This window comes from Ictalurus furcatus, chromosome 1 (assembly GCF_023375685.1).
Source record: "Ictalurus furcatus strain D&B chromosome 1, Billie_1.0, whole genome shotgun sequence".
NCBI classification, from domain to species: domain Eukaryota; kingdom Metazoa; phylum Chordata; class Actinopteri; order Siluriformes; family Ictaluridae; genus Ictalurus; species Ictalurus furcatus.
Genome location: NC_071255.1, coordinates 3,776,331 through 3,787,993, shown reverse-complemented (window position 1 = coordinate 3,787,993; position 11,663 = coordinate 3,776,331). Strand labels below are relative to the sequence as shown.

Below are 11,663 nucleotides of genomic sequence, written 5' to 3'. Positions count from 1 at the left end.
GTTCATAACATTATTTCAATACCAGCACTCATACACACACTTCTACGCACTCACAGCCACACAGCACTGACTGATAAAAAACTGGCATAAACAGCGCAGCCAGTTTTGAGGCCAGAGCGTTACAGGAGAAAAACAGGACGCCCTGGATAGAGAGAGAGAGCGAGAGAGAGAGAGAGAGAGAGAGAGAGAGAGAGAGAAGAGAGATAGAAGAGAAAGTGGGACACTGCAAAAAAAGTCATGTAGAGAGTGGGACAGGATATTTGGAAGATGATAAAAAAAAGGGGAATGTTAGAAGAGAATAGAAGTACATACGCATCATTGTTGAACATGTTATGATATGTACTGAATGTATTCCTGAAAGTTTTATTCCTCTTCTACCTTTTTTAGATTTCATCCGTTTATACCTACATTGATCTACATGTTGTGGAAGCTCCTGTTATAGCAGCAAACAGTCGTTCCCACTCCAGCTTCTCTTGAAGTTAGGGTGAGGGTTAGGGTTAGATAAGAATAAGACAAAAAATATTAATAAGACAGCTTGTTACGTTATCGAGAAAACCGAAAGTCCTGAAGACTTTCCTGCGGTGGAAACCATACCGTTAGAATCCTCTGACACTGGAGACTCCTTCCATAAAATGGTACATAAGCATCTAACAGAAAACTTCCCCAAAGGATTTTTAATGTTTATTATTAGTCTAAGATTAATCCCAGTGCAAGTTGTTACTATAGAAATCATAAAGCATACCTTATTTAAATATGGAAAATAGCAATATGTAATATATATATATATATATATATATATATATATATATATATATATATATATATATATATATATATATATGTTGTTTTAAATGCATTAAGAATAAATAAACACAATTCATAGTATGCACATTTCGCACATTGTCCACAATCACATGTTCGGGCGCTAGGACCCCGCGCTCACGTGAGCGCGCTCGTGCGCCCCGTTTCCACTCTCTCTCTCTCTCTCTCTCTCGCTTTTTTTAAGAGGCACCGCGAGCGCGAGACTGAGGCGCAGAACAAGGAGCGCGTGGCGCAGCGCACTGGGCTGACCCGGAGATCGACGATTTCCTGTCAGATCTGCGCAGCGCGCGCTGGGGAACATGCCGCGCGAGGACGAGTGACGGAGCGCTGGGAAGTAGGTCATCCGCGCGCGTGCGCCGGCTGCGCGCACCAAGCCTCGCGCACAGCGCGAACGGGAATAAACACCGGAGGATACCCATGTGCCGTGCACACAAAGAACAAAGTCTTCTTCTTCTCTCTCCCCCCTTCTTTCTCCGCGCCGTTACGCGCGAGCGCGTGAAGACACGCTGCTATATTCTCGCAGAGACAAATCGTTAAAAGATATTCAGACGAAGTTTTTTTTTTATTATTATTATTATTTGTTTAAATTTTTTTCCAAGCAGGAACACGAGCCCTTTTCGGTGCTCAGGTTGTGTTACCGGAGGCGCGCGAGTTCGTCGGATCCTAAACGGTGACCCGGCGGCGCGTGGATGCAGGAGCATGGAGCAGAGAGAGAGGGCGCCTGCAGCAGGTGAGACCTAATAAGACCTCATCATCATTTCATATTCATTATTACTCTTTAACATTAATGAGTGAAATAATATTAATAATACAACATTATCTTTTGGCTTAATGGCAGAAACGCACCCATGGTTTTGTTTGTGCGCGCGCGCGCACGTGTTTGTGTGTGTGTTTCTTTCTTTCTTTTTTCTTTTTTTAAATAAATCATCACAGTTTTGAATCAATTGTATTAAATGTTTTTGCATGAATGGTCCTGTTTTTGAGAATTTTAATATGTGAGAATATATATATATGTGTGTGTGTATATATATATATATATATATATATATATATATATATATATATATATATATATATATAAAGCAAATTCCAACAGTCAGAAATATGATTATTAAAACAGCTGGACTTCACAGGTGTTAAAAGAATTACATGCACATGTAAGCTGTTTATCCTAATATCCCATTTTTTTAAAAAAAACATATATAATTTTCTTTTAATTTGCCAATTTTTGCTTATGATCTATATTGTCTTGGTTGGTTTCCTGCTGTTCGTTGTTCTGTGTGTGTGTGTGTTTTTTTTTTTTTTTTGTTTTGTTTTTTTTAAATATAATTTGCTTTTACATGGGAAAATCCCATAATTGCAAAACAGCACACTGTGTTAATTCGGTTAATTGGTATTAGAAAGTGTTCTAGAAAAAGGCAATGCACGAGAGAGGATTCAAAAATAAAAACAAAACAAGCAGATTTTCATGACCAAGAGGTCAGGGAGGTCACGTGCTTCCGGGAGCCGTCTCTAGCGTTAGGTAAACAGTATAAAACCCTTTGTTGAACGGAGATGAACCCCCAGTAAAGAAGTGCCACTGGATGGACTGACTGTCAGTGGGTATGATTACTGGAGATGTTCCTGGTGCTCACGCTTCCTTAATGAGACTCCTGCAGAGGAAAATCTGGAAGACAGTGTTTGATCTGTGTAACAGTTTCGAGTGCGTTCTTACACTACTTAGCTACAACGAATTCTGGTTTCCATTGAGTGAACTTGAGTCCCGTGAGGGTAATATATATATATACTGTATATATATATATATACAGGGGGGTTGGGGGTGCAGTTCTAGGAAAATAATCACCAACTGGATGCCACCGTATCCATTCGGCGTCCACGAAACAAAACTCACACCAAAGAATCCTTCCATAAATGTTAGATCTCTGTACAACTTTGCGACTTGTGGCCCAACACTGCTTCGTTAAACGCCTCATTATTAACGCAAGACGTGAATCATGAATAAAGTATGCGAGCAAAAAGAAGCACTGCGTCAACGAGTTTGGCTTCGTGGTTGAGCTGTGGTTTGATGAACACTAACTCCGCACAACTTTCACCATCTGGCACAGAGCCAGAGAAACCTAAAACCATCAAATATACCCACTTATTCATCATTCCTACGGTTATTCAACTTCTTCAGGCATATTATTCTGTTCTTACCTTGAATTATCCAGGGAAACTAATAGAAAAGATACGATTTGGGTTACCTTACCCCCTACCTAACAGGATTCAGGTTTCCTAACCCCCTACAGCTACTTAGGACATTTGAGAATGTGGGGGTTTGAGATTTTTTTATTTTTTTTTACTCGGTAATGCCACTCCAGCAGAGTAGCTGTGATCAAAAATATCACCCATGCAAAGCGAGAAGCTTGTCTGCTTTCTGTAATCGCACTCACGCTCTGTTATTGTGCACAGTAGAAGTGTAATGCAATGATACTGTGTGTATCTGTATTAAACTTGAAGTGGGCGTGGCCTAAACCTGAACGCTTCATGTATTTATCCTCTCGCTCACGCCCGCATAAAAGTAAACACCTCCCACTCACGTGCCTTTTATTTATTTGTTTCTTTATTTTGCCCCTCTAGTCTCAACCAGCTTCCTGGCAAGCTTTCAAATACTCCGCCTACTATTTTGTATCTGTTTAGAAGACATTATCTGCTCGTTCTGAATGATGTCTTCGTATCCGGTTACGTCCCTAGTGCACAACATCAGTGAGTCACTGCTGAATCCATAAGAAACTCAAAACACAGGAAACCACAAACGGCTTCAGGTAACACATGTAGGAGCTGTATTTTACAAGGCCTGTGTGTGTGTACAGTAAATGATGAGTCTTCTGAGAAAAGCCAAGCGATATGGACTTTGGCAAAACAAAGCAACAATGAGAGAAAGAGGAAACTGAAATGTGTGGGAAATGGGAGGAAAAAACTTTTTGCATAGTGTGTGTGTGTGTGCGTGGGTTTGTGTGTGGGTGGTAATATTTCAGGCAGTCAAGCGTCTGGGTCAAGTGGCACTCTCTTCCAAGGCATTTCTTTAGGCATTAGCATGTGTAATGCGGAGATGGCGTCTACAAGGGTTGTGTGATGAGGAAACCCCCTTTCGCCAGCTTACCTACTCTCTGTTTTGTATTGGCAATCACATACGAGTGCTCCAGTACTGCAGGTGGCGCTATTCAATTTTCATTACAGTGAACCTGCTGGGCCGTGTTTCTTGATTCTGTGCAAATGAGGTATGATGATGCAAATGATTGACTCATATGATTCCTTAGACCGGAGGAGGGGGTGTTATTTAGTGGTTAGCACGTTTGCCTCACACCTCCGGGGTTGGGATCCCGCCTCTGCCCTGTGTGTGCGGAGTTCGCCCTGTGCTTCGGGAGCTTCTTCTGGGTGCTCCGGTTTCCTCCTCCAGGCCAAAGACATATGTTGTAGGCTGTTTGGCATTTCCGAATTTTACGTTGGCACCCCGTCAAGAGTGGCCCCCCGAGTTCCATTGGATAGATTCCAGGCTCCCCTGCGCCCCTGTGTAGGATTAGCGGTATGGAAAATGGATGGGATGGATAGATTCCTATGGCATGTGTGGCTTGACGTTTCTTCAGTTTCCCACTCACATCATTAGTTCCTCAATGTTGCCCACGAGCCTGAATGTAGGGTAAAATGCTACCGACTACCATATAGTGAATCTATATATTTAGCACCAAAGCACAATAGGTAATGATATCTGTCATAAATAGTGCAATTTTCTGTCTTTCAGCGCCCAGGTAGGTGTGCCCATGGTGGCGCGGAGCACTAACGTGGGCATGGCCCCGGTGGAGGACATGCAGGCGCTGTCAATCACCACTCTCTCCGCCTCTGAGGTGGAGCAGCAGTACGAGCTGATTGGTCCGTTAGGGAAGGGCACGTATGGCCGAGTCGATCTGGTGGCTCACCGCACACAGGGTAAGTGTGAGAGTGTGTATCGGATTGGTGTGTTTAACATGTTATCATGCCTGCTTTGATGAGTTATGTTTAATTTGACATAATCATCTTGCAAAACAATGAGAAACAAAAGAGTTGGGTTCCAGTGCTTGGGTCCCTAATTAGAATAGCTTATAAGTGGTATGGTATCAAAAGAGGCACAGGACAATAAAAAGATATGATCAAAATGGAAGGTTATGAATGTTTTGATTGGGTGTATGCTGTAAATAATTCTTATGTGTGTGTAACAGGCACAAAACTGGCCCTAAAGTACGTCAGTAAGAACAAGACCAAGCTTCGGAGTTTCCTTCGTGAGTACAGTTTGACCGCAGCACTGGGTTGCAGTCCCTTCATCATCAAAGCTCTAGATGTTCTGTTTGAGACTGAAGAGAGTTATGTATTTGGCCAGGAGTACGCACCTGCAGGAGACCTCTTCGACATTATACCTCCACAGGTACAACACACCGATGATGTCATCACTATGATCACTGCTGTTATATTTAATGCTGTGGAATCAAGTTGGTTCCTGCTATCGCTTATGTCGTAGCAGCTATAATTGTCCCAAATTTCCTCTCTCAGCTTGCGGCTGCTTGTGCTTTTTCTTTGCCCTACATGTGCTTTTGTTTATGCTCGGCCACGTGCCTTTGTTTTTGGTTCTAGTCCTGTCTCCGCCCCTGTCCTGTCATTGGTTCGTTCTCCAGATGTGTGCGCCTGTTCTGTGTTTAGCCCTTGTCTATCTACAGTATACCCTACTGTTTGTTTAACTCATTTCACTACATTGTAATTAAGGGTTTAACACAGAACAGGTGCATTTGGTGAACGAACCAATGACAGGATAGGGGCGGAGACAGGACTAGAACCGAAACAAAGCAGCAAGCAGTGCTTGCTCTGCTCTGAGCCGTGCCGCGTGACGAGACAATACACATTAGCAGATTGTAAACAAATCAGTCTTCGGTTCTTTCTCGGGTCTGCCAAAAGCAACAACAACACATGTTCCCTGGAGAATTGATCTAGCTTTGGGTACACTGGCATAAAAATGGATTCTCTGGTGGTTTATTACCATCAATTTTTTAAATTAGGAACATTCCTGCGATGTGAATATTCTCAAGACAAAAACGAATATTCTTTGCATAAATTAAGCTGCCTGGAAAGTTCACTTGGCTCTGTCACTCATGCCTCCTTCAGTGATCTCTCCTCACTGAGCCTTGTTTACTCAGCTTGTTCAAAGCTTCTTAAAATAGCCGCCATCTCAATCTTTCCTCAAAACCGACTTTTTCATTTTATGATCATCTTTTTTTTTTTTTTTTTTTTTGTATTCGTTGGTGTATTGGTGGGTCTGTTTCCTTTGGTATAGCTGATATAATGAGTTTTGAACACTACATATAATGCAGTCTGTTAACAATTCATAAAGCATTATAACCATTGCTTTAAATAAAAAAAAAAAAAGCATAAAAATGACTCCATATCACGGTATGAATGTATTCTTAGGTTGTTTCAAACCGTTCTGTTAACAATGCGCAATTTATAACTATTGCTATAAACAGTGTAATTGATTTTTACAAGTCATTATAAATTGCCTTAGAAAGACATTCAGTATTGTTCATGGAATGACGTATAAGTAGTGTTTATAACACATTATGTCGCCAGATGTTTGCATAATGCAATCTGTTAACAGATCATAATGCATTATAACCGTTCATAACACATAATGTCACCGACACCAAAGAGACTCAATCCCATCCCATGCTGTAAAGTGTTATGCACTGTATAATATACCAAATGTATAAAGACCAATGAATACAGAGGTGACATAATGTATTACGACCACTACTTACACTGTATTCTGTTAACAGTTCATAACGCATTTGAACCATTGTTGTAAAGTATAATACATTGAATAAAATGCCACTAATGCACACATTAGTGGCATAATGTATTATGAACACTGCTTACAATGCAGTCTGTTAACAGTTCATAATGCATTATAACCATTCACAACACATTATGTGACCAACACCAAATAATTCATAATGCATTATTTTCATAAGCAATTATAGCAATAAAACACCTTATAAACACATTATAACATGTTCTTAAATGATTTCTATACATGCGGCCGCCATAGAAAGTGTTGCCATCACCTTCCTTAGTGTAATTCTTTTCATTACACTCATGCCCTCTCCCTTTTTTATTATTCTTTTTTATATATATATATATATATCTCAGTCCGTCATTTTCCTGAGGTCATGTTCATCTCCAACCTCTGAACATCATTTCCTCAGCTATTTATAAAAAAAAAGCAATCTTAATTCTCCTTAAATTAAAATCCATATCTCTGTCTCTTTCTTTTCTTCTATCCTGATTATAATTAGTTTTTTGATGGATTATTTTACCGCAGGTTGTTTGAATGAGGAATGATGTCTTTCTGCGTTCACTGGTCATTCAAACTAGCGTGTTGGTATGTAACTAACCGCGAGAAATACTTGGGGGTGTGGTGATAAAGGGAAATAATCCAACGCGGAGTGGAGCCTCTGTCTCACTAATATTTTTTGCCATAGATGGGTCTGAGCTGTTTATATAATTCCTTTGTGATTCACCAACCCCCTCACTTGAATTTCTGTCTTCTCCTGCACTCTGTTTCTCTCTGTCCATTGCTCAGGCTGGTTTGCCCGAGGACATGGTCAAACGGTGTGTGCAGCAGCTCGGCTTGGCTTTGGACTTCATGCACAGTAAAAGTCTGGTCCATCGGGACGTGAAGCCAGAAAACGTGCTCCTGTTTGACCGCGAGTGCCGGCATGTGAAGTTGGCCGACTTCGGAATGACACGGAGGGCAGGCAGCCGCGTCAAACGAGTCAGCGGCACCATCCCCTACACGGCAGCTGAGGTGTGCCAGGTCACGGGCTCAGAGGGCATCGTAGTGGCAACGCCGCAGGACGTATGGGCGTTTGGCGTGCTCCTGTTCTGCATGCTGACTGGAAACTTCCCATGGGAAGCAGCGCTGCCCAGTGACAACTTTTATGCAGAGTTCCAGCGCTGGCAGCATGGCGCGTGTCCCCCAGGCACCGTGCCCTCGCAATGGCGCCGCTTCTCTGACGACGCCCTGCGCATGTTCAGCCGGCTCCTAGCGGCCGAGCCCGAGCGCCGCTGCGGCGTTAAAGAGGTTTTTTACTTCCTAAAATATGACCTACTCAACCATCATCGCCGACGAGCTTCCTGTAGAGCCTCTAGAGCCGCACGAGGCTCCGCCCATAAACACGGAGAACACGCCTCCGCTCCGGGCACTTCCTGTCTTCGACCCACGCCTCTTAAACGTAGCATCCTGTCAGAGCCGCACTCGTCGAGGGAGGAGCTTTCAAAAAGCCCCTCCCCCAATCGGCAGGACAAGAGTAAAATGGTAATGGCCACGCCCATCGAGATCTGCGTATGAAAGCGCACACCTACTTCCGTATTCATAAGATAGATATTATAGGAAATATAGGAAATAGGAAAGGCGATACAGGTTGGAAAGGAATTTGGGTCAGTCGTGTAACTGTAGCTGAAGATCCAAAACTCCGTTAGAATCCACTATTAACGACTGTTTATATTTCGATATTTATTCAAAGCGAATTCAGCTCTTGATTAGTGGATCTTTGGAAAGAATTTACTGAGTTCTAGCAAGAATCCTAGAAGCACATCCTAATTATGACCTTCACAATGTCCTATGCTTCCTCTTTAGTATGAGCGAACTGTTGATAAGAGATACGACTTTGAGGTCAGGTAGCTTTATTACAGCCTGTAGGTCAGTCCGTCCATTTCAGAGGACTTCTTCTTGTCGTTCTTCTTCCTTAATCCGCGATCAAACGATGAGAACTCCACCCACAGACGAACTCTGAGGTTTTTTTCTGAGGTGGCCCTCCTTTCTCTGTCATGTGACTCAACATACTAGCCTATCAGGGGGCGGATTACCTCGGAGACTTATGACTGATATGCATTTCTACAAACAGACCGTAAACAATACGGCCACTTCCCATATATGGACATTGTAGGTACACAGGATATGACATCATTCTCCTTATGTGGGGGAAAAAAATGAAGTATCTGTAGATGACAGGGATTCTTTATTATATATGTAAGTGTGTGAATGTGTTTGGTTGTGTTTAATAGTCCTGTCTACAGTAAGCACAAGGGGTTTTTTTTACAGCTTGTTTAAGAAACTTTAAGGACTGTTGTTGAGAGGGTTAACTGGAACAAACGTTCATTCTGTGGTCAGATAGTGCCATTATGTAGCTTTTTCTTTCCTTTTTTTTTTTTTTTTTAAAAATTGTAAGAAACTTTACTAGCGAATATCCTGCACAGAAGCAAGTCGTAGTAGCCTGAAGATTAGTACCTGTTTGCAGAGGATGTCTGGAGGTCTGATACGTTTAGTATTTTTTTATATTTGGGTCAAATAAGATAGCGTTAAGGGGTTTCTTTCCAACTTTTGAAGCAAAAATAATACAGTAGAGCACGGTAGTTCGTGTAGCACGGGGATAACAGCTGCGAGGGAATAGCAACATTTGAGTTCAGAAGGTGGAGGATGATGAAAAAAGAAAGGAAGAATGAAAAAATCTGGGGATGGGTTATGTTATGGGGGTTTGGTGCTTGATGCACCCCAAAAAACGATAAAGTATTAAACTGTGTAGCAGGCGGTATGAGGGGTGTATGTGTTCTAGAAGAATTGGTCTTTGCTAATTGCATCATGTTGAATAAAATGAAATGAATGGGACAAACTGAACTGTGGACACTTTTGTGGCAGGACGTAAGCGTGTATATTGTTTAATCGTGAGCCAACCAAGATTTGTCCACAGACATGTTGAGAATATAATCCATACTCAAAAAATGGCAACGAAAGCGCTAGCACTAGGAAAACTGGAAAACAACCGGCAAGAAACAATGCTCAGAAATGCACGACATGATTGGCAAGACTTTGCAAAGACGAATGGAGAAAAAAAGGGCTAAATAACGAAACTAATTAAAGGCTGAACACGGAACAGGTGCACACGTTAGGGAAACAAACCAACCAAGGGCGTAACCATGGTATGGACATTGGGGTGGGGGGTCCAACGAACTCGGCGGGAGGATATGCAAGTGAATGTAACGTTAATGGTCAAAAACTGGAACTGACGTTAGCCTAGCCTACTTCGTGGGTGTGCAAATATCAAAAGTTAATCGACGTTCTTAAGAACAAACCAAGCCATGGTATGATGCCTTCTATACTAAGCTAAGGTTACCTACTATTTAGGGATCTAGTTACTGACTGTCTGAAAAAAAGCTCGTGTGCTCTGCTGCACTTTTCTACGCTTGGCTGCGGTCTCCATTTCTTACAGAATGAGCTGCTAAAATGTATCGACGCACTTGCGTTGAGTATGGGCGCAACCAAGTGTACAATTGGAGGGGACACACACACACCGATTGTCCTTAAAAAGGAATAGACATAAATAAATAGAATAGATGAAGAAAAGACAGATCCGTTGGCAGGGTTCACTAAAGGGGGACATATAAAAAATATTTTGAACTGTATATTGGCGGAGACAGATTGGTATTTCCTCAACATTGGGGGGGACACGACCCCCCCCCCCCAAAGAATGCGTGGTTACGCCCATGAAAACAACGATAAGAGATGGGAATGTTTAGGCTTGGAACAAAAACTAAACTAAGCAGCACATTTTGTTTTAAAGCTAGCTATTAGGGAAAAGAAAAGGTAAAGTAATGTAAAGGTAAGAGACATTTGAAACACAGAGAAGGTGCACATTTCAGATAAATAACATTAATAAAACCGACAAAATCTACAACACTTTGTAGCATAAACAACATTTCTGCCTATCTTAGCCCACAAGAACTGCACTTTACCTCGAAATATAATCATTAAAGCACTTTTTTTGCATTTTTAACACCCCACGCTTTAACATCCTTTTCCACAGGTCATCCATTATAGGTCATTGGACTAAAACTGTACATTTGACTTTTTAGACATTCACTCAACCCTGTTACCTGAACATACTCATCCCTATGAAATATTTCCAGATCAAGTCCCATGTTCAACCCAAATTTCCTAACCATCACGTGAAGAAGAAAAGTAACTCGTTTCTTTATTTCCAAAGGCGTTGTGCGACTGTGAGTGCTGACGTCTCTTTGAAGCTCACTGTTCCACAGGTTAAAGCTCGAAAGAATATTTTTCATCGAAAAAAAGACCGATTTTGAGTAAATCATTAGAATGTGCTCATCCCATTAGCATGGGTGCTAATGAGGCATATTTAGTGTATGTGGTTAGTGTAATTCTATGCGAATACAAGCAAGCTTGAAAATACGGTCATTATCAGCAAAGATAGCTTATAAAAAATGATATTGTTGCCTGAGAAGGTTTAACATGCTTTTCTGTTGTTGTTGTTGTTGTTGTTGTTTAAATTGATACAAATGTAGCATTTCAGCTACGAATGATAAAAAAAAAAAGAATTTAAATGTGATTTCATGCCTGCAAGTCCCTTGGCCTTTATCCCAATCACAGCAGAGTCCTGCGCTGACATCTGCAACTGATTCATTCTCACTTTGGAATGGATTCATTCTCACATTGGAAGACACATTTTTTTTTTTTTCTCCTTTCCAACAAGTCGCTGGCGAGCGTTTAAGTGAAAACACTGCGCACGCAAAATCTGGAAGTCGAAGAAGGGAAAAGAGTTTTTGTTAAAGTTCTGTATAATACTCTGAATGTACTTTAGAGTTTTAAGAAAAATTGATCAGCGCTCATCCTACTTTGAACTTTGAAACCTCGACGATCTTTACCGAGAAGTTGGTCTCGGCTAAGTAATATTGATTTCTCCATGACACCCACACACTGTGCC

At 41.6% G+C, this 11,663-nt stretch overlaps 1 protein-coding gene across 1 annotated transcript; it reads left to right on the top strand.

Moving 5' to 3' along the window:
- The first annotated feature begins 937 nt into the window (after positions 1 to 937).
- On the top strand, positions 938 to 11,333 carry sbk1 (SH3 domain binding kinase 1). Its single transcript, XM_053620314.1, has 4 exons — positions 938 to 1,552; positions 4,604 to 4,788; positions 5,058 to 5,260; positions 7,466 to 11,333. The coding sequence occupies exons 1-4, from the start codon at positions 1,512 to 1,514 to the stop codon at positions 8,231 to 8,233; spliced, it is 1,197 nt and encodes a 398-aa protein (XP_053476289.1). The 5' UTR covers positions 938 to 1,511; the 3' UTR covers positions 8,234 to 11,333.
- Positions 11,334 to 11,663: the final 330 nt, after the last annotated feature.

Bases quoted from the DNA above. Each gene is read 5' to 3' on its own strand.
- sbk1 (XM_053620314.1), top strand. From the start codon at position 1,512: ATGCAGGAGCATGGAGCAGAGAGAGAGGGCGCCTGCAGCAG. The intron at 1,553-4,603 runs GTGAGACCTAAT...TCTGTCTTTCAG, and splicing joins AGAGAGGGCGCCTGCAGCAG to CGCCCAGGTAGGTGTGCCCA. The intron at 4,789-5,057 runs GTAAGTGTGAGA...TGTGTGTAACAG, and splicing joins GGTGGCTCACCGCACACAGG to GCACAAAACTGGCCCTAAAG.